The 26,276-nt window shown below is 38.6% G+C and overlaps 1 protein-coding gene and 1 long non-coding RNA gene across 4 annotated transcripts in view; one reads left to right on the top strand and one right to left on the bottom strand.

Annotated features, from left to right (window-relative positions):
• Positions 1–26,276, top strand: part of IGF2BP3 (insulin like growth factor 2 mRNA binding protein 3) — a 153,382-nt gene that overhangs the window by 98,429 nt on the left and 28,677 nt on the right. For 2 of the 3 annotated variants that reach the window (XM_086694355.1, XM_086694346.1), the window contains exons 4-8: positions 8,851–8,902; positions 8,994–9,057; positions 18,367–18,648; positions 22,406–22,540; positions 23,800–23,922. In XM_086694355.1, the coding sequence (XP_086550481.1) occupies positions 8,851–8,902; positions 8,994–9,057; positions 18,367–18,648; positions 22,406–22,540; positions 23,800–23,922 (656 nt within the window). The remainder of the gene's footprint in view (positions 1–8,850; positions 8,903–8,993; positions 9,058–18,366; positions 18,649–22,405; positions 22,541–23,799; positions 23,923–26,276) is intronic. The other variant, XM_086694362.1, reaches the window with a different exon arrangement.
• Positions 969–25,946, bottom strand: LOC147583205 (uncharacterized). The gene is made up of 3 exons (XR_015246299.1): positions 24,303–25,946; positions 4,478–4,569; positions 969–1,288 (listed from the first exon to the last, which is right to left on the bottom strand). It is a non-coding gene; the product is annotated as an uncharacterized LOC147583205 (long non-coding RNA).

Consider the following 26,276-nt stretch of genomic DNA (forward strand, 5'->3'; position numbering starts at 1 on the left):
CATTTGGAGAGACGCATCAAAAATTTAAGATTTCCTTAAATGTTTGGGGGAAGTAACTGGTTTAGAAGCAGGTGGTCAAAAGGGACCCTAACTTTATATTATTTGGAGTGTTTTACAAGTATTGCTGTTAATAAAATGTAGGACAAATTAATGCTGGTTAATACTTTAATCTGATTGAGATATATAGAAATACAGTATTTAGCACTTGGAACGAGGACTATGTAGTCTTGTTGACCCTTGGGGTTGATAAAGATCTTTTGTATCAAAGGCTGATTTTCATCTTCCAGCATTGAAAGGATTGAACTGGCTTCAGTATGTGTCACTATATTTTATTTTGTGTGGGGAAAATGAGGCAATGTAGTTGACCAAGTGGTTAACAATGTGGGCTCTGGAATCTGACAGTGGGGGTTTTAAATCATTTGTCTATCACTTAACTACCCAAGTTGAAACACTGTTAACTTCCCCTTGTCATAATTAACACATCTATTAAATGGGATGTTCCCTTATGGGATTTTGTGGAATGAGATGAGTTAAAATAGATAAAATATTTAAGACAGTGCTTCTACTGGAAAGCACCCAAATGTTATCAGCCATAATTCATTACTGAAAGAAGGCCAGTGTAGTTGGAGAGAGTGGCATTAGATGATGAGCATGTCACACAGAGCCTTCAGGGCACTTGTTAGGGATTTTGGATCCTTTCCCCAATACAAAGGGAAGCTCTTAGAGTTAATAGTAGGGTGTAAGTTGATTAGCTCAACTTTTAAAAATCAGTTTAGGGTAGTACAGTCCAGTAGAAAGAAAATGCAGACCACTTACGCAATTTAAAATTTTCTAATTGCCGTGTTGAGAAAGTAAAAAGGAAAACAGGTGAATATTAACTTTAATAGTATTTTAATATATCTGAAATATTACAATTTTAACATGTAATCAATTATTTAAAAAATTGAAATATTACGTATTTTGTACTAATCAAATGTGGCTAATCCACTTTTCAAGTGCCCAGTAGCCACATGTAGTCAGTGGCTCGCACACTGACAATACAAGCCTCACTGTTTGAGAACAAACCATTGAAATCAGAAATGAGTATGGAGAGACGATCTTGGAGCATTCTACAGTAGTGCAGAGAGGTAGGTCATGGAGGCTTGGTCTAGTGTGGCGGAAGAGAGCAGCATGCAGGCCCAGAGCAATGTGTAGGTGGACTTTTACTGATGAGCTTCTTGGGGATGAGGTGAAATTTTCGAGGCAAGGTTTCTGGTATTTGTAACTCTAGACGGGGTCACCATTGACTCTAAAAGGTAGTAACAGGAGAAGTGAACACAGCATTGGGTTTGGGCATAGATGTCCAATCATAAAGTCCAGCCCAGTAGGAGCTCCTGAGGGCTTGTCTTCTCTGACTTTGAGCTCTGTGTGTGTCTTTGGTAACCTGGCCTCTTGTCTCTCTTAGTTGCTCTGATCACATGATTTTATAAAATTCTAAATTACTGTTTCTTCCTCATGTTAGGGGATCTAACTTGCGGAAGTTGAGGGTGGCTAGAAAGTTATGAGTTTGCTCTGTGTGCCTCTAATGCTGGGACGTTTTTGTGGGATGATGGAGGCAGAGATGCCCTCTGGGTTTTATCAGTGATAAAGATGTTTGCAACATGACTTGTGAGGTTGTGGAAGATTGGGTCTGTGTGTGTTGGCCTTCTGAAGTTGAAATTTGCTTACAGAGTTGGATGTGAGAAAATGGTTTGTTACTCAAATAAGTATGATGATAACAGTTTAGGGAAATTTACATTAAGGTGGATCTTTTTGTTGTTGTTTCTTTTAATAGAGCAGGTGCAGGAGGGGCAGAGGGAGAGAGAGAGAATCCTAAGCAGGCTCCACACCCACAAGGGACCCAACGCAGGGCTCGATCTCACCTTCATGATATCATGACCTGAGCTGAGATCAGGAGTTGGGGGCTTAACTGGCTGAGCTACACAGGCGCCCCACTCCCCTCAAGGTGGATATTTCTTTAAAATTTTTTGTATCTATTTTGTACCAATTTTACAAACGTTTTGGGGTACCTGTAACATAGAGGTGTTCTTTGTTTATTAATGTAGGTAGTCTTCTTATAGATGATATAAAAGAATAAAATTACTGGATTGGTTTTATCCATAAATAGCAACGAGTTATTGTTGACCTGTAGTTGAAGGAAGTTCCCTTGACCCCCACATGCCTGGCTCCCCAGAGATTATCTTGTGGAGGTCCCCCCCCCCCTTGCTCTTGTTGAATAATGAATAGTTAAAAATAACTTCTTTCTGGTAACCCCTCCCCAAAGTCTGAGCCTGGTTGTGGTATTTGGAAGCTTTATTGGTGTGTGAGTGTGGATGCATGTGCATGTATTTCGGAAGGTGTGTAGTAGGGCAAGAGAGCATTAAATACCTGCTTTGAGTTTTAATTTAACATTTTTTAATGTTTATTGATTTTGAAGTTTATTTTGAGAGACAGAGCGAGTGCGGGAGGGGCAGAGAGGAGAGAGAGAGAGAAAGAGAGAGAGAGACAATGAATGAATGAATGAATGAATGAATGAATGAATGAATCAGTCAATCAATCCTAAGCAGCAGGCTCTGCACTATCAGTGCGGGCCTGATGCGTGGCTCGAACTCACGAGCCAAGAGATCATGACCTGAGCTGAAACCAAGAGACACTTAACTGAGCAACCCAGGCACCTCTTTAATATTTATTCTTTTTTTTTTTTTAATTTTTTTATGCTTATTTATTTTTGAGATAGAAACAGAGCATGAGAGTTGGAGGGGCAGAGAGAGAGGGAGACACAGAATCTGAAGCAGGCTCCAGGCTCCGAGCTGTCAGCACAGAGCCTGACATGGGGCTTGAACCCACCAGCTGTGAGATCCTGACCTGAGCCAAAGTCAGACACTCAGCTGACTGAGCCACCCAGGCGTCCCTGTTTATTTTTAAGAGGCAGGGGGAGGGGCAGAGAGAAAGGGGTACAGGATTTGAAGCAGGCTCTGTGCTGACAGCAGAAAGCTTGATGTGGGGCTCAAACTCCTGAACCGTGAGATAATGACCTGAACTGAAGTCAGATGCTCAAAGGACTGAGCCACCCAGGGGCCCTAAACTGGTTTTTATAATGGCTGTGGCTTTACACTTCTTTATCTTTTTTATGTGAATTCATAATAAATACTTGTTTGCTTATATCAATCACTATGGACTTCTAAAGGAAGTTGGAATTAGTTTCCTTTGCTCTTAGACAAAAACTATTTTGTGGCTTCTTTTTTAACCCTTTAGTTTTTGTTGTGCCTCACTGAGCTAAACACAGTTCTCAGATAACAAAGACATGGTCCCTTTCCTTATAAAGTTTATTTTTAAAAAAAATTTTATTGCAAGTACATAGTTTCTTTTTAGAAAAAAAAATTTGTTTTTGAGAGAGTGTGTGCAAGGCCAGGGGGAGGGGCAAAGGGGTGGGGGAGAGAATCTTAAGCAGGCTCCACGCTCAGCGCAGAGCCCATTAAATGGGGCTCAATCTCACGACCCTGGGATGATGACCTGAGCTGAAACCAAGAGTCAGACACTCAACTGATTGAGCCACCCAGGAACCTCTCCTTTTAAAGTTTAGAGGCTAGTATAGCTCTTTGTGGAGGAACCACAATGAAGATGGTGAGGCATTTCTAGAGGCAATTTAAGAGAAGAGATTAGTGCACTAGACTGTAACCCCAGCACTGTCCCATCATCTTTTGAAACACACGAAGCAAACAAGGAGGGTTTAGATTCTATTGTTGTATCATAAATAGCTTAAGTATGGAAGTCAGTATAACCATTAGGAAAAGATTATTTGTGACACACCTGACAACTGATCACATCACTATGGTTAATAATGACTAGTCTAGTGGGAGAATGAAGATCAGTGAAGAGATTATAAAATGACACTGCTTTCATTTATAGGATTAGGTGAGCTCAGGTGCTATGGAAACGAGGGTGCTTTACTCAGTCTTCAGGGTGTGACTGGAGCAGTAGGTGTGTGGGAAGTATATTGAAGATGATGGGAGAGGTAGGCAGCACCAGATCACTGATGATCTCCTGTACCATGTTGAAGTTGTGACAGTTTCTGTCAGTAGTTTGAAGCCACTGAAGAGTAGTAACTTGTACCAGGAGAATAGTCACGGGGTGGTGGACCGGAGGTAAGATACCAGTCAGACTCTCAGTTCAGATAGTTCAGAGCTGATAGGACCTCAGGAGCAGCAGGTATAAAGAATAAGTAGTCAGCAGAAGGTCTGTCTGCAGAGCATGAATTACTCCACGCCCATAGGGGATCAGCTGAGTCACAGCTAGTTTCGTGGGGGGCAAGGGTGGTGGTGGTGGATGTGGTGCTGCTGTGGCAGACGAAATCTGATCATGTGTGAGACAAAGATCGTTTTTCAACTATCTTTATCTCAGTGTTCTGTGTATGAATAGACCAGCCTACTAGATTGAAGAGGGGCATGAAGAAGCTTACCTTGATTATGGTGATGGTCTCAGGAGAGTATACATAATGGCAAAACTGATCAAATTTTGTGCAGTTTATTACACTTCAGTAGTTCTTCAGTGCTAAAAAAAAAAAAAAACCAAAACCTAGGCTATTATCTAGTAATACTGATCTTAGTTATTCTTTAACAGCTTTAATGAGATATAATTCACATACAGTTCACCCACTTCAAGTGTGTTTTTCAGTGTTTTCTAGTATAATGGATAAGTGCAACTGTCACCATAGTTGATGTTAAACCTTTTTAATTGTCTCAAAAAGCAACCTCTTCTGCTACCGCCCTCTACATTCCTACTCACCAGCGCTATGCAACAACTAATGTACTTTCTGCCTCTATAGATTCCCCCCCCTTTTTTAAAATTTATTTATTTTTTAGAGAGACAGAGACAGTATGACCACTGGAGGGACAGAGAGAGAGGCAGAAAGAATCCCAAGCAAGCTCCATGCTGTCAGCCCAGAGCCTGACATGGGGCTCAATCTCACAAACTGTGAGATCATGACTTGAGCGAAACCAAGAGTTGGGCACTTAACCAACTGAGCCACCAGGTGCCCCTAGATTTCCCTTTTCTGGATGTTTCCTAGTAATGGAATCACTTAATACGTATTTTGTGTGTGGGTGTGTGTTATTGGCTTCTTTTACTTAACATAATGTTTTCAATGTTCATTCATGTTGTAGCATATGTCAGTACTTCATTCCATTTTGTGGCCAAATACTATTTCATTGTATGGCTGTACTACATTTTGTCTATCCATTCATTAGGTGATGAGCATTTAGATTGTTTCTACCCTACACAATTGTGAATGATCTTAATTCTCTGCAGCTGTGTGAAGGGACAATGCTAATCTTTGCATTTATCACGAGATTCTATTTCTGCATTTGGAGGAACTTTTTTTAAAAAGGCTGAATATTTGAGATTTAATTTTAAGTCCTAAATATATAAAAAAGGGACATTCCACTAAGACATTTTCTCTGGGGCTTTGTTTTGATGACTTCTTTCCCCTCCAGTTGGAATTTAAAACTTACTGAAGCAGAGAGAAATGTTTCCTTTCTGGCTTGAGTAAAATAATTTCATTTAGGACTGGGAGTTTAAGAGATTTGTGGAAATGTTGGAAATGGGCAATGGAAGTTTTTATTTTATTTTTTACCTTTAGACAAGGCTGTTTAATTTAAAACATTTGTAGCCGAAATAGATGGGAGAGGTAGAAAATACAAGATGTTCTAACACCTGAGAGGAGACCAGAACCTAGGGGGTGGGTGGTTTCAGTGACAGATAAATGGAATGTCTGTCTTCCTAGTTAATGCAGGGTGAACCAAAATGTCAGAACTTATCAAGGGTAAGTTGTATTTACTCTTCGAGTGGGTTGAACTGGCATGATCGAATTCAGTAGTCCTGCTTGACATAGCACATTCAAATAAATGACTAACTAATAGACTGAAGGGAAACGGGTTGCTATAGCACTGCCTAATCATTTGGGGGATGGAAACCCTTTTGGGATTTGGAAATCTGATTGGGCTATTAACAGTCCTTCCTCCATCTCTCACTTGTGATTAGCCCCCAAATTTGTGTATAAAGCTTTAAATTAAAACAACAAAGACGCATTGAAATCCAACTACAGGTTGTGTTGTTAACTTGTTTCTTAACTAGTACTTCTTAATTATTGATGTTGGGCCTGGGTTTTTTGTTTTGTTTGTTTAAGTTTATTTATTTATTTTGAGAGAAACAGAGACAGTGTGATTGGGGAAGGGGCAGAAAGAGAGAGGGAGAGAGCCAGTGTGGGAGCTGCTAGATGCGGGACTTGAACCCACGAAGCCCTGAGCCAAGAGTTAACCACTTAACTGACTGAGCCACCCAGGCACCTCCGATTGGTTTTGTTTTGTTTTGTTTTGTTTTGAAGGATTAGAGTTTTTTGTTTTTTGGTTTTTAGAGTCAGGTTTATTTAAGTATCATTTACATACAATAAAATTCACTAATTTTATTATAATTTACATATAATAAAGTTCACTAGTTTTAGATTGTAGTTCCTAATTACTTTGATAGAGATGTTACGCATTTTAACACATCGTTGACAACCAGTAGCATTTATTATAGCAATAGAAGGTGCAACTACAAGCAATTTTGGTGTTTTTTTTCTTTCTTCTTCTTTTTTTTTTCTTTAGTAAACTCCACAGTCCACCTGGGGCTCGAACTTATGACCCCGAAATCAGTTGCATGTTCTACCAACTGAGCCAGCCAGGTGCCCCCAAGCAATTTTGTTTTGAACATATTACGCTTTCTACAATATATGCATTGAAAATTTTGAGGTCTATTTCCTTGATTTTTGTAAGTAAAAAAAAAAGTATTTATTTTATGCCTGTGTATATGTATATATTCTATATTTAAATATAAATATATGTATGTATATATATGTATAGTAGTACAAGTTAAGGTGGTATAAGCTAAACTATGTGGAGACTAATGTATTGCTGAACAAATTGTTTTTAGAAATAATTAAGAATGATGTTTATTTAAATTAACATTAAACTGGCATTCACTCCTAATGCCTACACCCCTTCTGTGTCACTACCACCACCATCTCCACCTTCAACCCTGCCCTTTAACATACCCAAGTTACTATAAATCTCTATTAGAGTGCCTTCCACTTTAAAGCTAAATCTTAAATACTGGATTTACCTTTCCTGCTGCTTTACTTAAGATGGAATGAATTAAAGTGCCTTGTTAGAATTCTGTTAACTTACGTACCATAATTTTTTGGTATTGAAAAATTTGTGATTTAAAATTATAAGTAGGTTGCCTTAAAAAATGTTTTCAAAGGCATTATATGCTGCTTATTACCTCTTTGGATGGCATTGTGAGAGGTGTCCTGTTTTTTGGCCTTTATAAAATAGTCGGTGATCAATACTACATGCACAGGAAATTCACCTGTAAACCACGTAAGCACTATTATAAAGAGTATTATTTCTAATAAGCTATACTAGGATTTCCTCTGGGTAAGTGTTCACTTCACTTATAACTATTTAAATATCTTTTTGTGCCTGTACATTCTAGGCACTAGGGATAGTACAAAAAAATTCTTGTTGATGCAGACTGTACATTTTAGTGGCCAAGACCCAGCAAATGAAAATTTATGTAGTCAGCTAAGTAGTCTGAATTAAAAATAAAATATTGAGCTTTATGACTTAACAATAGCTATCATTAGAGGCAAAGATTAGTGTGCTTCTGTGATAGGCCCCACTCAAAGGGAATTCACCACGTCAAAATTCACCACATGCAGTATAAAAATAGGTAACTATTCCATTAACAAATAAGTATTTACCCTATTTTAAAATGGGGGAAAAAAATTAAAGCTCACCCCTAGACAAACCTTGCTATAAATTTCAAACTGGAATCTGTAGACAAAATAAATGCCTGAAAGATACCACATGAGATGAACGTTTGTTTAGAAGAAATTGCATAAAGTTGGGAATTAACATAAAAATTTATTTAATGTGTTTCTCACTGGTTTACTATGTTCTTGGAGGCAGAAAACATTCTGAAGGGGCTGTCCTTTAATTTTGCAATTAAACTGATAAGTGGTTCACTATAAATTAATAAAAACTTGTTTTACTTTTCAAGAAAGACTTTTTACAGTTCTTGGAAGCTGAGGACAGTCAAATTTGGTTTATACTGATGAGACGATGAGATGTACATCTACATTTTATACTATAAAAGAATTTAGTTACTGTTTTAACAGCTTCTCTTTAGAATAACATGCTCAGAATAATGCAACTACAGGAAAAGTGGTCAAAACATAGTTTCAAATTGTACATTTTCCAACAGTGTTAAATTAATTTCAGGTCATTTAGGTTAATCTTTAAGACAGGTAGAATATCAACTATTCTCTTCATACTACCAGTCTGCCTTGAGAGTAGTCTGTTCTGATGTGCCCATAGTAGCTGTAAAAGGAAGTTCTTTGAAAAGGAACATTTTACTTGGGGCCTTGTCTCAAATGATGATGTGTATGAGATAAATGTATGAGAATTACATGCTTCTTTATTCTCCAGCCTCAGGAATCAGGCGGTTATGGCTTTGAACACCTTGCTGAGCCACTTAACTTCTTGTTTCGCCAAAGGAAATGAGGTTAAAGTCAGGGATCTGGAAGTAGGCAGGAGAGAGAAGCCCTCTACGAACTTTCTATGGTGCCCTTCCCTTGCTTCTTTAGTCCCAAAACCCCAGTTAATTTCTTTTTTTTTTTTTTTTTTTTGGCTCTTTTCCATCACAGTTATTTGTGATTTTAAAACCTATTTCTGCCCTTGTTAATAACTTGGGAAATTGAAAATTTGTAATTTTTTCTCCCCCTCCTGATAGGTGCTGGATAGTTTACTAGTCCAGTATGGAGTGGTGGAAAGCTGTGAGCAAGGTACATGTCTTCTCAATTGCGTTCAAATTTTTAAAAGGAAGGAAATAGAAAGAAAACTAACTTTTTTTTCTTCACTTTTCTCTTCCTCTAGTGAACACTGACTCGGAAACTGCAGTCGTAAATGTAACCTATTCCACTAAGGACCAAGCTAGACAGTAAGCAGTTTGAAACTTTTAATCTATACGTAATAACTAGGTTAAGTTTAGTGCTTACATTTTGGGCTGTTGGGTAGCAGAAATAAATTTTATTTTGCACAGTTTGACCCTGCAATTCTTTTTAAATTTGAATGTCTAATAAGAATCTGTATTAGTAAAGTTTTACTACATTTTTCATATGTCTTTAATGCCAATAATAGAGTGGTATTGTATGACGCTGCATTACATCCTATTTGCAAAAAGCTCTGGGCCTGGGTATCCTTGCCAAATTACGTAAAGACTTGTTGTTCTTATTGATATGATACATAACATTGCTATTTTATGTAAAGCGGGTAAGTTGATCATGTGTTAAACTACCACCGGTGTTAAATGTTAAGTTTTCTTGGTCACTGATTTTTTTTTTTTATTGATGACAATTATAATTTAGGAGCATGCAGACATTGGATCAATGTAATTTGCTTTTTGATTTGAAAAACATATTCCAGTGCAATTGAGAGAGGCAAAACTTTGCAGATCAAAAAATCTCCCCTAGGAAAAGATAATTCTGTAGGCTTGGGAGTGATCTAATGAACTGGCTGAGTACTAGAGAAAAGAAGGTGAGGATGCCACACACACTGCCTTGGATAGAGCTACTCAGAGCACAAACATGCCTAGGAATGACATGCAAGTGCTGAGTGTCAATAGACCATGGAAGTCTTAACCACCTCCAGATAAAGTACAGGCAGGAACAGACTGCCTGTTGTCTCTGTGTGGAAAGGTGAGAGGAAGGACCATGCTGGCTGCTGAGCCCTAAAAGGAAAAGATGAAACCCCCTGCAAGGGTGGGAATAAAGCTAGGTTACCAAAAGTAGTACCCACTCAGGGAGGGACTATGAAAGGAAAGATAGGGCTGGGGAGATGGAAATTTGCATAACCCAAATGGAGCTTTATTTTTTTAAATGGTGATATTAACATGGTTCAAAATTTTACAAGGTGCAAAGATGTATACAGTGCAAATCTTCCTTCCAGTATTGTCCCCAATTACTTTGTTTCCTTTCTCAGAGGTAACTAACAACACAGAAGACAGATGTGTGAATATTTCCTCCTTTTTGCACACATGATACCTTAGGATTTGACTGTATGGATGTGGAATGACTTAGTCCCAAAATGGATATTAAGTTGTTTATTAAGTTTTTAGCAGTTATGATCAGTGCTATAGTGAATCCCTTTTTGCATGTCATTTTGCATATATGTGAATATCGCCGTAGGATTAAATTCCTGGAGTTAAATTTACTAAGTCAGGATGTATGTACTTTTTTGTTGTTGGATACCGAAGCTGGCAAGTTAGCTTTCATAGAGTTTGAACTACTTCAAATTTTCATCAGCACTATGAAAGTCCATTTCCCTTTATTCTCCCTAACACGGGGCTTCATCAGACTTTGCTGACCTAGGGGATTCACCTTTAATGTTTTAATAATGAAACTTTGGTTATGTTTAAAGGTATATTATTTTTACTTCTGTTTGTATCCTTCCTTCATTTGAAAAAATTCAAGTTCATAGAAGGTGTTTGCATCATAATTCCTATAATATCCAAGTTGTAAAACAAACTTTTTCTTCAACCAAATCATGTTAGGGGAAAAACGGGAAAGTAGATTGGGGTATCAGAGTGAGGGCAGTAAGAACGCAGAAGCTCCATTTTGTCTTCTATACTTCAGTCTTTACAAAGATCTGTAATGAATACTTGGTAGAGTCATCTCTATGTTACACAGAATATATGAGATAACATCTAAATCTAAGGATATTCAGAGATAGGGGCCTTTCCTAGTTGTCTTATTTGAAAACTTATGTGAGGCTAGGTAAAGGCGGAAATACTTAATACTTATTTTTTTTTTTTTAATGTTTATTTGTTTTGAGAGAGAGCACAAATGAGAGAGGATCAGAGAGACAGAGAGAGACAGAGACAGAATCGTAAGCAGGCTCCACACTGTCAGTGCAGAGCCCGTCACAGGGCTTTATCTCACTATCTGTGAGATGATGACTTGATCCAAAATTGAGAGTTGGACACTTAACCAACTGAGCCACCCAGGTGCCCCAACAGTTAGTTACTTATAAGGAGACTTAACTTACATAGCTTTGAGGAGACATAGAAAGACCTTAAGTAGAGACAAGTTGACATTTAGCACTCCCCTCCCCCTTAAAAAAAATTCCAACTTCTTAAGAAGAGTACAAGCACAAGAAGTGTAGACTGGCTAGTCAAAGCAGAAGTACTGTGGACATTAATCTTAACATGACAGCAATGTGAATGTGGAGACATTTTTTTTAATCTAAAGGTACTTTGTAGTGGTTGTTAGAAATTGGCAGGGTCCTGTTGATCCCAAGGAGGGAGGAAAAAATGTTTAGGGATTTCTAATGTAGGTAGTTAGGTAACCTAAACAAATAAATTGGGCAGTTAAGTGAGGGAAGTAGTCATCATATCCCTTATTCTAATAGTTAATCAGGTAACATTTATTGATTACCAGCTATTGACCAAAAGATAGGAATGAATAAAGGCAAAGTCCTTGACCTCAAGGATGGGCCTCCCTGTGATAAAAGTAATGGAAGGGGATCACCTGATTTTAATTCCTGACCAAGTTGAGTTTCTTTATAAGATACTGGGTTTTCTCCCCATCAAGAATTCCTAAAAAATCAAAGAGAATTAGAAAACAATTGTGTATTTAGAGAAAGTTAATAGTTTTAAAAAATGGACAAAACCAATTTTGTGAAGCAATGCTGTGAAGATTGTCTATTGAACTTCTTTAGTAAGTTTTGAAAAAAGATGTGGAGTACATTCTCTGTGAGAATTTTATTTGAGAGACATTGGATATAATGGAGAAAGTATGGATTCTGGGGTCACAGGACTCTGACTATAACCTTCTCTGATCTTTAGTTTTCTCAGCTGCAACATGAGAATTGACAAAAACCAAATATATTCATGCATATACACATCATACTTACAGAAAATGGTCTCATCAAATGGCCTGGCACATAGGCACCCAGTAAACAGGACCTCACATTCAGCCCTCTGGTTCTGGGTTGCTTCTAGAGTAGCTTGAAGTGGTTTGAGCTGGGGAAGGTTGGTCCCTCTAGGACTGGCCCCACTGAACCTTGGACGCATGCTCTCTGGGCTCTAGCATGACTGTCTGCTGCTTACACTAGCCTGGCATGATTTCTCCACAGCCTTTCCTTGGCAACCATCTGAGCTCACACCTTCAGGTAATCAGAGCTGAATTGATAATCTCATTTGACTTCATTCCTTATCATGTGTTACTCAGAGTCCACATAACTGGGATGTGCTTATGTGGTATGAGTAGAGCACAGAGGCTAAGAGGATATATTCCGGAGTCCAGTTCCATAGAATGGACTCTGCGCCACCACTTTTCTCGCTGTGACTCTGGTCAGATTAATCTGTTTGAGCTCACCCCCATCTTGTAAAGGGGGAATAATTACAGTCCTTAGCTACTGAGGCTGTTGAGAAAAACCAACAGAATGCCTCCAAAACAGAACTGGCCACCGACACTCAGGAATTCACATCCTAGTTGAAAAAGGTCTGTGACTGCCTCTTTATTACTGAAACCTCTATGGTTGCCACTTTTTTTTTTTTTTTTTTAATTTTTTTTTTCAACGTTTATTTATTTTTGGGACAGAGAGAGACAGAGCATGAACGGGGGAGGGGCAGAGAGAGAGGGAGACACAGAATCGGAAACAGGCTCCAGGCTCCGAGCCATCAGCCCAGAGCCCGACGCGGGGCTCGAACTCACGGACCGCGAGATCGTGACCTGGCTGAAGTCGGGCGCTTAACCGACTGCGCCACCCAGGCGCCCCTATGGTTGCCACTTTTAAGAGGATTCTTCAGTAAGGCTATGTCTCTAAAAATTTAACATGGAAATCTCTGCCACCTTCTGGCTAAGAAAAATGAAGGTTAGTAATTAATACATTACTAGGAGATACATATATTTGTTTTAATCTTAAGTCTTTACTGATTCATTAAAATAATTTTTAAAATGGGTAAAAAATGAGGAAAACTTTTAAAAAACCATTAAAAACAGAAGTACATATTTTAGTACTGTTCCTTAGAGCAAGACAAGCTCTAAGATCTCTAGATCTGGGTCTCTAGATCACCTATTTCCTCTGTGTTCTGGGGACACTTAGATAACACAGTCAAGGACAGACCTTACTCATTCGAAGGTTTGTAATGTGTGACAAAAAAAATAACCCTTCAGAATTTGTAGGCATTTAGTTCTTATGCTTTCTTTTCTTCAGGATTTTTTAAAAGTTTTTGTTTGTTTTGTTTGGTTGTTGTTGTTGAGATAGAGAGCAGGAGCAGGGGAGGAGCAGAGAGAGACACACACAGGATCCCAAGCAGGCTCTGCACTGTCAGCACAGAGCTGATGTGGGTGTGAACTCAAGAACCTCGAGATCATGACCTGAACCAAAATCAAGAGTCGGATGCTTAACCGACTGACCACCCAGGTGCTCCTAGGGTTCTTATTTCTGATGTTTATTTGTTTGTTAGAGAATAGGAATACAGTCTATAGTTTGAAGCTGTCATTGCAGATGCTTTACATCCATTTGAAGGAGTTTTTGAAATAATATGACTGATGGCTAAGGGGGAGGAAATTTATCTTTATGAAAATTATGTAAATAGAAGATTTTGGGAAAAGAAATGACTGATGAAGCAGTGAGACAGTGGAATTTCTTGTCATTTTGCCATTCAGAGATAACACTGTTAGATTTGCCATCAAGTTTAGCAGACATTGTCCCATGTCCTAACTTAATTAAAAAGTGACAAAGGTAATTTTGTAGAGTTTTGCAGATTGTCTTGCCATTAACTGTATTTATACCATTTGTAATCTCTGTGTAGTATTTTTGTCCCTGCTGTAGTCTTATGTATCTAGTCCTCTACTGCACATCTAGGTTGCTTGCAGTTACCTTTCCCCTTTTAGAACCATTTTAGTAATAAATGCCTTTGCAGATAAATATTTAGGTTGCATCCCTGCAATGTTATTACCAGATATTTAGTAATTAAAAAAAAATTTTTTTATGTTTGTTTATTTTTGAGAGAGCACGAGCAGGAGAAAGGCAAGAGAGAGAGGGAGACAGAATCTGAGGCAGGCTTCAGGCTCCAAGCTGTCTGCACAGAGCCTGATGCAGGGCTTGAACTCACGAAACTGTGAGATCATGACCTGAGCTGAAGTTGGATGCTTAACCAGCTGAGCCACCCAGGCACCCCAAAGTGTAGTAGTTATTCATGAATTGTGCCTCAAACTCTTATTCTTGCTACAAGGGAAAAACAGAACTGTGTGACTTTTTCATAACGGCTAAACCTCATTTTGTTAGGAACTGTGTGATATATAATAGTGAGGTCTGGAATTTTAGAGTTGAAGGAGACCATAAATCTAATCTTTTAGTTTTGTCAGTGAGAAGGCTAATGCCAAACAAGAAAAAGACCTTTCCAAGTTACTTGGCTACTTACTGTTTAAGTTGAAATAGAATTCTGGTCCCTGGTCCATCTTCTTTTGTACTGCTCAGAACCGTATGCATTTACCCTTGGACAAGTTGAACTTCTCTGTGCCTCAATTCTTCTTTCTCTCTCTTCCTCATCATTGACTTAAACCACTTAGTCTCTCTCTCATGGTCTTTTCAGCGCTATGCTGTGACCCACCCCGGTAAACTTTTTATCCATACAATTAAGTGCTACCAGCTAGCAAAACTACTTAGGACCTTCTGAATAACCCTTAAAACCGCATCAGAGCAGTCTTGTAATGATGGGAAACAGGATCCTGAGTAATGTACTTGTTGGATAAACATCTTTGAGTTCAGTTGAACTGAAATACATGTGTTTTGAATAATTATGATAATTGTTTATCATACATCTTACATATATAGTAGGTTTGGTGAAAATATTATAATGTTGGCCCCATGGACTCAGCAGACCACCAGATGACATAGCTGAAATTCAAACTTCAGGCATAAAAAGACGACAGCAGTTGACCTAAAATTCAAACACTTAGAATCTTTAATCATAAGGAAGCCATTGCTCACAGGTTACTCCTATCCCTTTTTGGCTGTGTCCAAGTTTGGAGCACTGTGGTTTGAGGGGTCCAGGATTCTATTTAGTTGGCAATTAGACAGTAGGATACACAGAGTATGTGCTGAATGCTCCCTGCTGGGAGCAGTCTGAGTCTGGAGTGTTTGAGACCTAGGCCATACACAGATTTATTGGAGCCCTGTGCTGTCTGGCTTTCTGAGTGAGAGAATTTTTCTTGTTCCTCTGAGAAAAATCTCCTTTTAAAGTAAAACATAGAAGTTTGGGAGTTATTTTCTGCTAAGTTGAGAGAGTGGTTTCTTGGGGGCCATACAAGTATAGATAGCTCTATACTTAGAAGTGGCTGGTAATTTACATGTGTGTGTATATATATATATATATATCTATATATATATATATATAGATATATATATATATCTGTTTAACCCCATTAGAAAAGGGGTCTATGTCTGTATGGTCCTCTCTCTCCAAAAATCAATTCTTTACCTTTTTTTGGTAACATTACTGACTTATTTCCACAAATTTTACTTATTTTCTTCTGAAGCTGGCAATACTCAAGTGTATAGTGGGAAAAAGGGTATTACAGCAAACTATATCGCCTTTATGCCCATAGATATCGTTGATTCCTTCATTAGGTTCAGCTTCTCTTAGGTTTTAAGAACCTTCAGTGATCTATTTTAGCATGGCCTTTGAAAAGGTTTAAAGTTGCTTTGAATGAATACCTAATTGGTTGAAACTTGGGCAGTTCCAACTTTTATAAGTTTACATCATAATTGTTGATAAAATTTCTCAGCTGTTGTAATCCTTTAGAAATAACCAAAATATTTTATGGTCCTTAATCCACATTTTCCTTAAGAAAAAAGAGGAGAGGGAGAAGGAAGGAAACAATGTGTTAATTTAAGGTTCTGTTACAAAAGCATTGATAAAAGAATTTGTGCTGTGTATCTGCCATTAGCCTGTGAAACTCAAGAAAAGAATGTCCTGTGAAATAGAAATCACTGAGAAATATTCTAAGATATACTGTATTTGGGGAAAAAAAGCAAGACCTAAAACTATATTAACTCAATTATGCTTTTACTTTGTAGGCATTTTAAAGTAATTTTTAATTAAAAAATGAATGTGCAGTATTATTGATAATCTAGAAGCCACACTCTGTTCTTTCCTCTATGTGTGTTCAGATATATATGTGTGTATTTGTGGGTATAATTCATAAATTTTCTTATTTACCAGTTTTATTGAGAAATAATTGACCTACAGCACTGTGTAAGTTTAAGGTGTAGGCACAATGATGTAAATATATTATGAAATGATTACCAATGTAAATTAGTTAACACCTGTCATCTCATACACAAAAGAGGTTTTTCTTTGAGATGAGAATGTTCAGAATCTACTCTTGTAACAACTTTCAAATACACCAAAAGCACAGATAACTGTTACTGTGTTGTACATTATACTCCTAGTACTTCTTTTAAAACTGGAAATATTTACCTCTTTTTAAAGATGTTTTAAACATTTGAGTATAGTTGACTTACCAAGTTATATTAGTTTCAGGTTCAGTTATGCTTTTAAAGAGGGCACTGAACACAGACACACATGTATAAACGTATGGAAAATACTGGTCCATTTGCAGATGTTTTCATAGTTAACAATGATTCTGGGAAGTGTCTGGGGTGGGGGGTGGTGGTGATGGGGACAGACAAAGCTCTGTTCGATTGTGATCTCTTACGAGTTCACTCGTGTGCTAGGCACTGTGGGATAGCCATGAAACGGGATTCAAGTAAGAACAGAGGGCAGAATTCTGGGTCCTGAGAACAAGCAGCATGCCTTGTCTGGTTGCCTAGGCTGTCTTGCAATTCCGTGCTTCTGGTGCCCTTTTTGGTGCTAGGATCATCATCATCTTCTTCTTTTTTCCCCCTTTCCATTCACGTCAGAAACTGAATCTGCAGATAAGGAAGGCAGTATGTGAACCAGAAATGATAACTCTGGGCAACTAGAGAGAAACTGCTTCATTCCTGTTTCTTTGGTTTTGTTTTTTCCCTTACCAGGGCTGAACTCCATGCCCATTGGGACAGAATCTGAGCAAAGAATTTGAAGTAACCCTAGAGAAAAAGTGTGGGATCTTTGTTTTTAATTTTGTTGTGTACTGGGGAGTGTATATTCTTAGGAGTGTTTATGTGCTTTTGAAATCTTGGCCATATCTTTTCTATCAATTTTTTTGTTGAGTTATCCACTTAGAAAATAGGTAAGGTACAACACAAAAATGTAGATGAGTCTCATGAGATGTGAGACATGATACTATATAACATGTACTCATATGTACTTACTTGTATAGAATTTTAAAACAGGCAGAATTAATCTATGGTGTTAGAAATCTAGGGGAGGGGAAATTACTGAAAAATGCCCTGATGGGGCATTTGGGGCATTGGTACATCCTAGTTCTGGATCTGGATATGTACATTCACCTGGATATGTATGCTTAAGTGTGGGTACTTTTCTGTAATGAGGTTTAAAAATGAAGAAAAAAATAGAGCTTCTCTCAAAATAGAGAGATGGGTGGGTAAATGGATGCATGCATGGATAGATAGATAAAGTAGAAAATAGCTTCATTTGCTTTTTTTGATTCACTAGCACCCCTGCCTCTGCCGCAAATCAGATCATAAATTCCACAAGGTCAGGGACTGCTTTTTTCTCAGAGACTTGCTCATGAACTGCTGAGAATTTATTGACTGACTGATTAGCCTAAGTATTAATTTGTATGTGTCTCCCATGAGTGCTTTAGGGATATTTGTCCTGCAATTCTTAAAATGTTTTAATATTTTTATTTTTCAAGAGGGTGAAGTGGGGGATGTACATATTTCTAACATCTTTTCCATTCTGATTTGGAAAAACCAGACAAGACAAAGACTGTCCACTCACTTCTTTGAAGTTTAGGTACTCATAAGCTGTTATTAACCTCACGCGTAATACCATTTTTAATCAAACTCTGTTGATTAACCTTTTTTCTATTTTTCATTGGTAAGTGGCAAATATGTTCCCTTTGGAAACTTGGTCCTCTATGCGTGCGCGTGTGTCTGTGTGTTTGGGGGTTGGATTGTATGTGTTCGGAGTTTACTACTTGCTCAGTGGCTTTGTTCAGAATTTTTAGAAGTGGTAATCCAGAGTGGAAAGAGATGGGTATTGCTTTGCTGAAAGGTTTATATATAACTCAATTTCTCTTCCCATACTCTGCTCCTTGTCATCTTCCAGAGCTTTAGACAAACTAAATGGATTCCAGTTGGAGAGCTTCACATTGAAAGTGGCCTACATCCCTGATGAAATGGCTGCCCAGCAGAACCCCTCACAGCAGCCCCGGGGTCGTCGTGGGTTTGGGCAGAGGGGCTCATCGAGGCAGGGATCTCCAGGATCCATCTCTAAGCAGAAACCATGTGACTTGCCTCTGCGCCTGCTGGTCCCTACCCAATTTGTTGGAGCCATCATAGGAAAAGAAGGTGCCACCATTCGGAACATTACCAAACAGACTCAGTCAAAGTGAGTATTGGTGAGGCTGCAGTGGATGTTAATATTTTCCCCTTTGAATTTTAATAACAGTAAGTTGTTCTGGTACTTGATGTCCTTCTGAGTGTGGCCGTGATTCCTCCTTGTACAGTATTTGGGAATCTGGAAAAACCTTGTGATTTGATAATCTGAGGCAAAACCTTAATCTCAAAGAGAACTTCAAATTTGCACACATAAATGGAAAACAAATGATACCTAATCCACTTCTGATGCGGGAGGCACCGGCGAATAAAAGGGCCACTACTTGCCTATTCTCTACTCACCTATCCCTGTCCCCAGTCCTACCCCCAGTGATACCTGCCTTCAGTGTTTTTGGAAGTAATTTTCTGGGTCCAGTACAGACGTAGTTTTTCAATCATGCTTTATGTCGGTAAAGAATCATTCAGTTTATGGTCCAAATTTATCCCATAATTAAGCCATGTGGTTGGATTGGCTTATTCTTTAGGATGTTAATTTGATAGTTTTAATATGCAAATTTTAAGGGATTGGAGATTGTCCATTAAACATTGGAGCTAGCTTTGCAGCAGTAGAAAGCAAGAGCTGTGTGTTTTTATTTATGACGGTAGCCCCAGTGCTGAGCACATGGTCTGCTAGGTAGAAGACTCTCATATTTATCAAATGAATGAAATGACTGTATGTAAATTACATTTAGTGCCCTTAAAATACATCTAAGATACTCTTTAAAAGTTTCAGTGCATTATATGTTGATTTGCTTATTAACCATCCTGTTAGGCTCTATGTGGATCTTTTGACCCAAAGGAGCTTGACAATGAACTGTCCTCACCCCTTGTTCTGTAAAGTGCACTAAGCACCTCTCTGGGGACAGTGGCTGCCATAGTTAGCGCACTGGAGAGAGGTGGCTGTGTCATTGTACACAACAATGGAAATGGAAATGTCTTTGGACCAGCTACGAAGATGAATGGATTATTTTGTGTTTTAAATTTGTAAGTAAAGTAAGGAAAATGACTTTATTTTATGTGGTCCATGGAGTTAAGCAGTCTTTTTCTGAAAGTACAGCTATGGTACTATGTAGGTCTTGATTATGTATGTTTGTTCCCCTGAGCTTAACAGGATATTCATATTTATCGCAGGCACCATGCCAGTGTTGAACTAGCTGACTCATTTCTCCTGCAGAAGCGAAATGAGCTGTGTTTGGTGGTGGTTGCATGCCCACTCTACCTGCACGGTGATGTCTGATCCTGCCCTCCCTCCCCCTGCTTTGAAGCAGGAAATGTGGGATACTGGTAACCTTTGTGTTAAACCAGTGGTCTTTGACTTCATAATGTAGGGAGTGGGGAAGTTTTAATCTTAAATTTGCCTGGTTTTAATATTGAAATGGAAGGGCTCCTTGCTTTCCTTTATCCACTGTTACCTGCAGAAACTAATTATTAAATGGTTTCCCTTCCTTGTCCTGTGGCAGATTAGAGTTATTCTTTTAAAGCTACTCATTTCCTTGTCAGAGGAAAGAGCTTCTATGAATTAAATTGAACTGTTTGTTTTATTAAGGCAGGAAGATGGAGGATGGAAAGGGAAGGGAAGCAATTTTTGTTATATCCGATGATTCATTTGCACAGTTCTGCCAGTGGATTTAATTAACTCTTGGCCATTGAAACTAGTCATTATTAGATCTTCTGTTTCTGGAATGGTCTCAGAGGGCTACCCTGATCTATAAAGCAATATTCCCTTCTCTCAGAGGATCAGAGTTTAGTAATCCTTAACACGGGTGAATGGGTGGAAATAAACTAGATTAACATTTTACCTACTAGAACATAAGCAATACTTAACAGTGATTGGGAATTGAAATAGTGGTTTGGAAAGATAGTTCCTGAGATTGGGACTTAACCTGAAATATTTTTTTAAATTATTTCTAGACAGCTCTTATTTGTTTAATTTCTACATTGCCTTTTTTTTTTTTTTAAAGGTTCTGGAAATGTCTTTAAATTTAAGTATAATTAAGGTACAGTATTATTTTCAGGTGTATAGTACCATGATTGAGCAATTGTATACACTACTCAGTGCTTATCATGATAATATATTCTTAATATTACTCCTTTATCTCACCCATCACCCCACCTACTCATTGCCCTTTAAATTCAGAGATGAATCTTCAGGTTTCAAACATTTAGAAAAATGAAATGCAAACCTTGACTTTATTGGTGTGGTGAAGCAGCCGTTCTTAAGGCCAGGAGTTGTGTAGCTCTTCTAGTGTTTGAATGGCCAGAGGGACTCAACAAGTATTTAATTTTCCCCAAACACACTTTTTCAGATAATTTTCTTTCTTGTACTTCTTAAACGACAGAAGACTCACTTTGTATTTAATTAAAAATAAGTGTGCACATTTTTAAAAAGGGGGCGGTTACCTTTCATCTTATCCCTGGAAGTATTGTTAAGTTGGGAATCTGTCTTTATAGGACTTATTCCTTGTATCTGCTAACATGGGTAGCTTTAAAAGAGAAATCCTAGGGTGCCTGGGTGGCTCAGTCGGTTAAGTGTCTGACTTCTGCTCAGGTCACGATCTTAGTTTGTGGTTTTGAGCTGCGCATCGGGCTCTGTGCTGACAGCTCGGAGCCTGCTTCAGATTCTGTGTCTCCCTCTCTCTTTGCCCCTCCCCGGCTTGCCCTCTGTCTCTCTCTTAAAAGTGAATAAACATTAAAAAAAAAAGAAAAAAAAAAAAAAGAAACCTTATCATATGTATTGTTTCTTCTTTCATGTAAGATGAAGGACCTCTTACTGTGTTGGTATCTGTAACTTCACAACATGTTTTTTAAATTATTTTTTTACTTAAACTTTAACCAGTCCAGTATTGGTTTCAGGAGTAGAATTCAGTGATTCATCACTTATATACAGTACCCACTTGTGGCTCATCACCACAAGTGCCCTCCTTAATATCCATCACCTGTCTAGCCCATCCCCCACCAACCGCCCTTCATCAACCCATAGTTTGCTGTCTATCATTAAGAGTCTCTTATGGGGTGCCTGGGTGGCTCAGTCAGTTAAGCGTCCAACTTCGGCTCAGGTCATGATCTCATAGTTCATGAGTTCAAGCCCTGCATCGGGCTCTGTACTGACAGCTCAGAGCCTGGAGCCTGCTTGGGATTCTGTGTCTGTCTGTCTGTCTCTCTCTCTGCCCCTCCCCCTCCCCCACTCGTGCTCTGTCTCTATTTCAATAAATGAATAAGCATTAAAAAATTAAAAAAGTCTCTTGTGGTTTGTTTCCCTCTGTTATCTCCCTGCCCCCTTCCCATACATTCATCTGTTTTGCTTCTTAAATTCTACATACGAGTGACAATCATAAGGTATTTGTCTATTGACTTATTTCGCTTAGCATAATACATTCTAGTTCCATCCACGTCATTGCAAATGCAAGATTTCATTGTTTTTGATGGGGTAATATTGCACTGTGTATATATATACCACATGTTCTTTATCCTACATCAGTTGATAGATATTTGGGCTTTCTCCTTAGTTTGGCTAATGTTGATACTGCTGCTACAAACATTAGGATGCATCCATCAAATCTTTATTTCTGTGTCCTTTGGGATAAATACTTAATAGTGCAGTTGCTGGGTTGTAGGGTAGTTCTATTTTTAGTTTTTTGAGGAACCTCCATACTCTTCTCCAGAGTGGCCGCACCAGTTTGCTTTCCTGTTACTTTGAAGTTGATATTCCAGACTCTGTATATGTGAATACATGCTTACGGTTTTCCTTTCCTCCTTGTGCTCACTGTAAGAATCGATGTCCATCGTAAAGAGAATGCAGGTGCTGCTGAGAAGTCCATTACTATCCTCTCTACCCCTGAAGGGACCTCTGCGGCTTGTAAATCTATTCTGGAAATTATGCATAAGGAAGCTCAAGATATAAAATTGTGAGTAAAGAGGATTAAGCTGTGAAGAGGTTGATACTCATGCTGCTTTATTTTGGACTTCTATGACAGAATTCTTAGGCATTGTCAACAAACAGGGCAGTGCTGTCCTGAAGAGCTGTGGTGGTAGGTACTCCTGAGTTGGTTATAAAGTAGAAGTCTTTTAAGTATTTTATTTTCAATCATGTTTGGATATGGGGTGGTTGGTATTAATGGGGAGAGTCTAGCTGTAGGAGAAGGCACCTATGGGATAGGAAGCCCACCTGAGAACCAAGAAATCTTCTTGGGATTTACCGAAAATGGGCCTCAAACCCTGACTCCCTTACTCGGACCCCATGGGAGCTCTGTTCTTATTGTCTGCCCAGCCCTACTCTGCAGCAGCGGGGAGTATAGAGGTGGAGAAATCTCTAATCCTATGCTAAGGGAAACTGGAGATTTATTTGGGTGTTTGAGGTTGAAACTCTAAATGCCTGTTCCACAAGAACTTTGAACAGTGGTTAGGTTCTATGCCACTTGAGCTTATAGCACAACACTCTCCTAAAAGGAGAGAGCAGACTAAGGTACTGGAGTTAGCCTGGGGACCTAATCACTAGCACTTAATTTGTAGGGACCTTTAATATGTATTAAATGTATTTTAGTTGTAAGATGTTACATGTAGCTTTGTTATAAGTTCATAATTCTTTAAAAAAAAAAAAAATTCGGAAAGGCTCACTATCCAGATAATGCCGGTAATATTTTTCAGCAGTGATATGTATCACTTGGAAATTCAGAAAGGTACACAATGAAAAGTGAAAGCCCCCCTTCCTGCTCTTATACTCTTCCCCTAAAGAGTAATCACTGTTGAGTTTCTTCTGTTTCCTTCTGCAAATTGTGCATGTATCTCTAGGAATGTAGTTCACAATTCATAGTAAAATCCTATTGTTTTGCATTTGTACATTGTGTTCTGGTATTGGGGATTTAGGGATGTGGGTTTGAGTAAGAGGTGTTTTCAATGAGCTAACAGTCTACCTTGGAAGATATTCCCTGAGATGCATGGAAGAAAATGGTTTTGAAAGTTACCTTCAAATACTTGTTATTGTTTTTTTGCCCCCTCTATTCATGCATTGCTAGAATGGAGGTCAGTGGACTTTAAACTCAACCTAGCATAATGCTTCCTATATCGTAGGTAAGAAGTAAATGTGTAATGAATGGATACTGTCTTTTTACCCAAGAGAAGGTTTACTTCTCCTGATTGCATGACCTTTTTCTTTTTTTATTTACAGCACAGAAGAGATTCCCTTGAAGATTTTAGCCCATAATAACTTTGTAGGCCGTCTTATTGGTAAGGAAGGAAGAAATCTTAAAAAAATTGAGCAAGACACTGACACTAAAATCACGATATCTCCGTAAGTGCTGCCTTGCTTTCTTTGAGTTAGAAATTTTTCTAGCACTGTGAAGCTGTGGGTTGTGTATTATACAGAGCCGCTCCCATCTTTCAGGAGTTTGAGCTACCCTGTACCAACATACTTTTTTTTGTTTCTCCAACTTAATCTACTACCTACTATCTGTGTCTAACCCATATTGAAAGCATTATCTTTTCCTCCTAAAGAGGCAGAAAGCACTACTAAATACTTTACATTCATACTTTCTGGCTGAAGTCTTGGTCAGATTTACTGATCACTACTCCCACAGTTGAAATAAGTAACCCAATTTATTATCCACTGCTGTGTAACAAATTATCCCAACATTTGACAGCTTGAAACAATAGTAAACATTTATTGCTCACCTAGTTTCTGTGGGTCAAGAATGCAGAAGCAGCTTAACTGGGTGTTTCTGGCTTGGGGGTCACTTGATGTTGCTGAGAAGTTCATGCTGACTGTTGATGTGAGGCCTTAGCACATGGTCCTCTCCCCAGGGCTGCTTGGGTGTCTTTAGGACAGTGGTAGCTGTCTTCCCCCGGAGTGGATTATCCAAGAAAGAGCAAGATGGAAATGACAATGTCTTTTATAACACAGCCTCAGAAGTCACACTCTGTCATTTTTCTAGTATAATTGACACAGGTCATCTCTATTCAGTGTGAGAGAGGACTGGGCCCACTGGGGAGTAGGTCATCTTGGAAGCTGGCTGTCACACCTTGGGTCTATGAATGCTCTGAAATTGTATGGAAAGGTTTCCCTTTCTGGGGGTAACTATTCTTTACATCACAGTACCCAAAAAAGATGAGGTGAGAGGAGATTGATAAACTAAGGAAAAATGCTAAGGAAAGACAGGCAGCATGTTCATGCAGCAAGGAGTTTTCAAAGAAGGGAGTGGTAGGAAATAGGAAAGTCCTGCCTGATTGTAAAAAAAAAAACCAAAAAACACAGAGTGTCTTGAATTTTACACCCCAAAATGAGAGGGTTTTCAGAGAAAAAAATCTTAAAAGCTTTGTAAAGCAGCTATTAGAAAAAAGCTAATATAAAATGCTTGGCAGGGAGAGGTGGGTTGAGACCAGAGATGAGAAATACACTTTTTCCGTCTAAGACAAATAGTCTTCCTTGTGTAGATGTTTACATTTTTAGCAAATAAGAGAAAAGGTTAAGGAATAATAACCCATTCATCTGGCTCAAGTTGAGCTTACAGCATTCTGCTAAGTAGTGAAAATGAGGATTTTAACTCTACAATTACGAAGGAGAGCTCTACCAGTTTTCCGTATCCTTTCAATCTATGTACTTAGTCTTGTTTTCCATGGTTAAGAATCTCCCATTGCTTTCCTCTCAAGGCTGTTGAGTGGCTCAGGCTCAGGCAGTCTCAATTGTCATCTCAGTGGATTATGAAGCTTCAGCAGAATCTTGGTCAAGCAGAGGGTTTCTGAATACTGCTAAGGCCTTCTAATGTAGGGTCTATATGGTCATCAAGGGATCATGTTTTTAATTTAGTCAAGACACATTGATTTATGTTATTTTCTCCAGCTTACTTTAAACTCTAAAATTACTGGCAAAAAGTAAGTTTAGACACATGAATTCTGGTTTGCCTTTTTGGAATATTTCCATGTTTATTTCTTGCTGGTGACCCAGAAAATGCAATTGCATGAGACTGCCAATTATGTTTAGAATTGGTCCACGCAGTCTAGGAACATCCTTATTAAAGTTTTTGTACATCTGGTTCTTGGTTTCCACTAAAACCGTATACCCCTGTGATCATTTTCTTTACATTTCACTGTTGAATTGTTGTGAAAAAAGTTCACTTAAGTGGTCAAGAAGTACACTTTGTTTCAAACATGGACTTAAGTGAACTGTGTACACCCAGTAATTTCTGTTGAGAAGACTGGAGGGGAAGTATTTTCTTCGGCAGCTTTACAGTTCTTGGATTCCTATCTTTTGGGGCTTACTCATTTTTCATCATGTCTGACCACCCACTTTTACATACTGCCAGGCACCACAGTTGGGTTTTATTTTTTTATTTTTATTTTTTTTAATTTTTTTTTTCAACGTTTTTATTTTTGGGACAGAGAGAGACAGAGCATGAACGGGGGAGGGGCAGAGAGAGAGGGAGACACAGAATCGGAAACAGGCTCCAGGCTCTGAGCCATCAGTCCAGAGCCTGACGCGGGGCTCGAACTCACGGACTGCGAGACCGTGACCTGGCTGAAGTCGGACGCTTAACCGACTGCGCCACCCAGGCGCCCCCACAGTTGGGTTTTAATTGCCATCTGTGGCTGGACTGTTATTAACTGTCTTCCTCCTGTAATTTCCATTCTTTTTCTTTTCCCTCTTTTTCA

This window comes from Puma concolor, chromosome A2 (assembly GCF_028749965.1).
Source record: "Puma concolor isolate L17-30 chromosome A2, mPumCon1.1.hap2, whole genome shotgun sequence".
Lineage (NCBI taxonomy): Eukaryota > Metazoa > Chordata > Mammalia > Carnivora > Felidae > Puma > Puma concolor.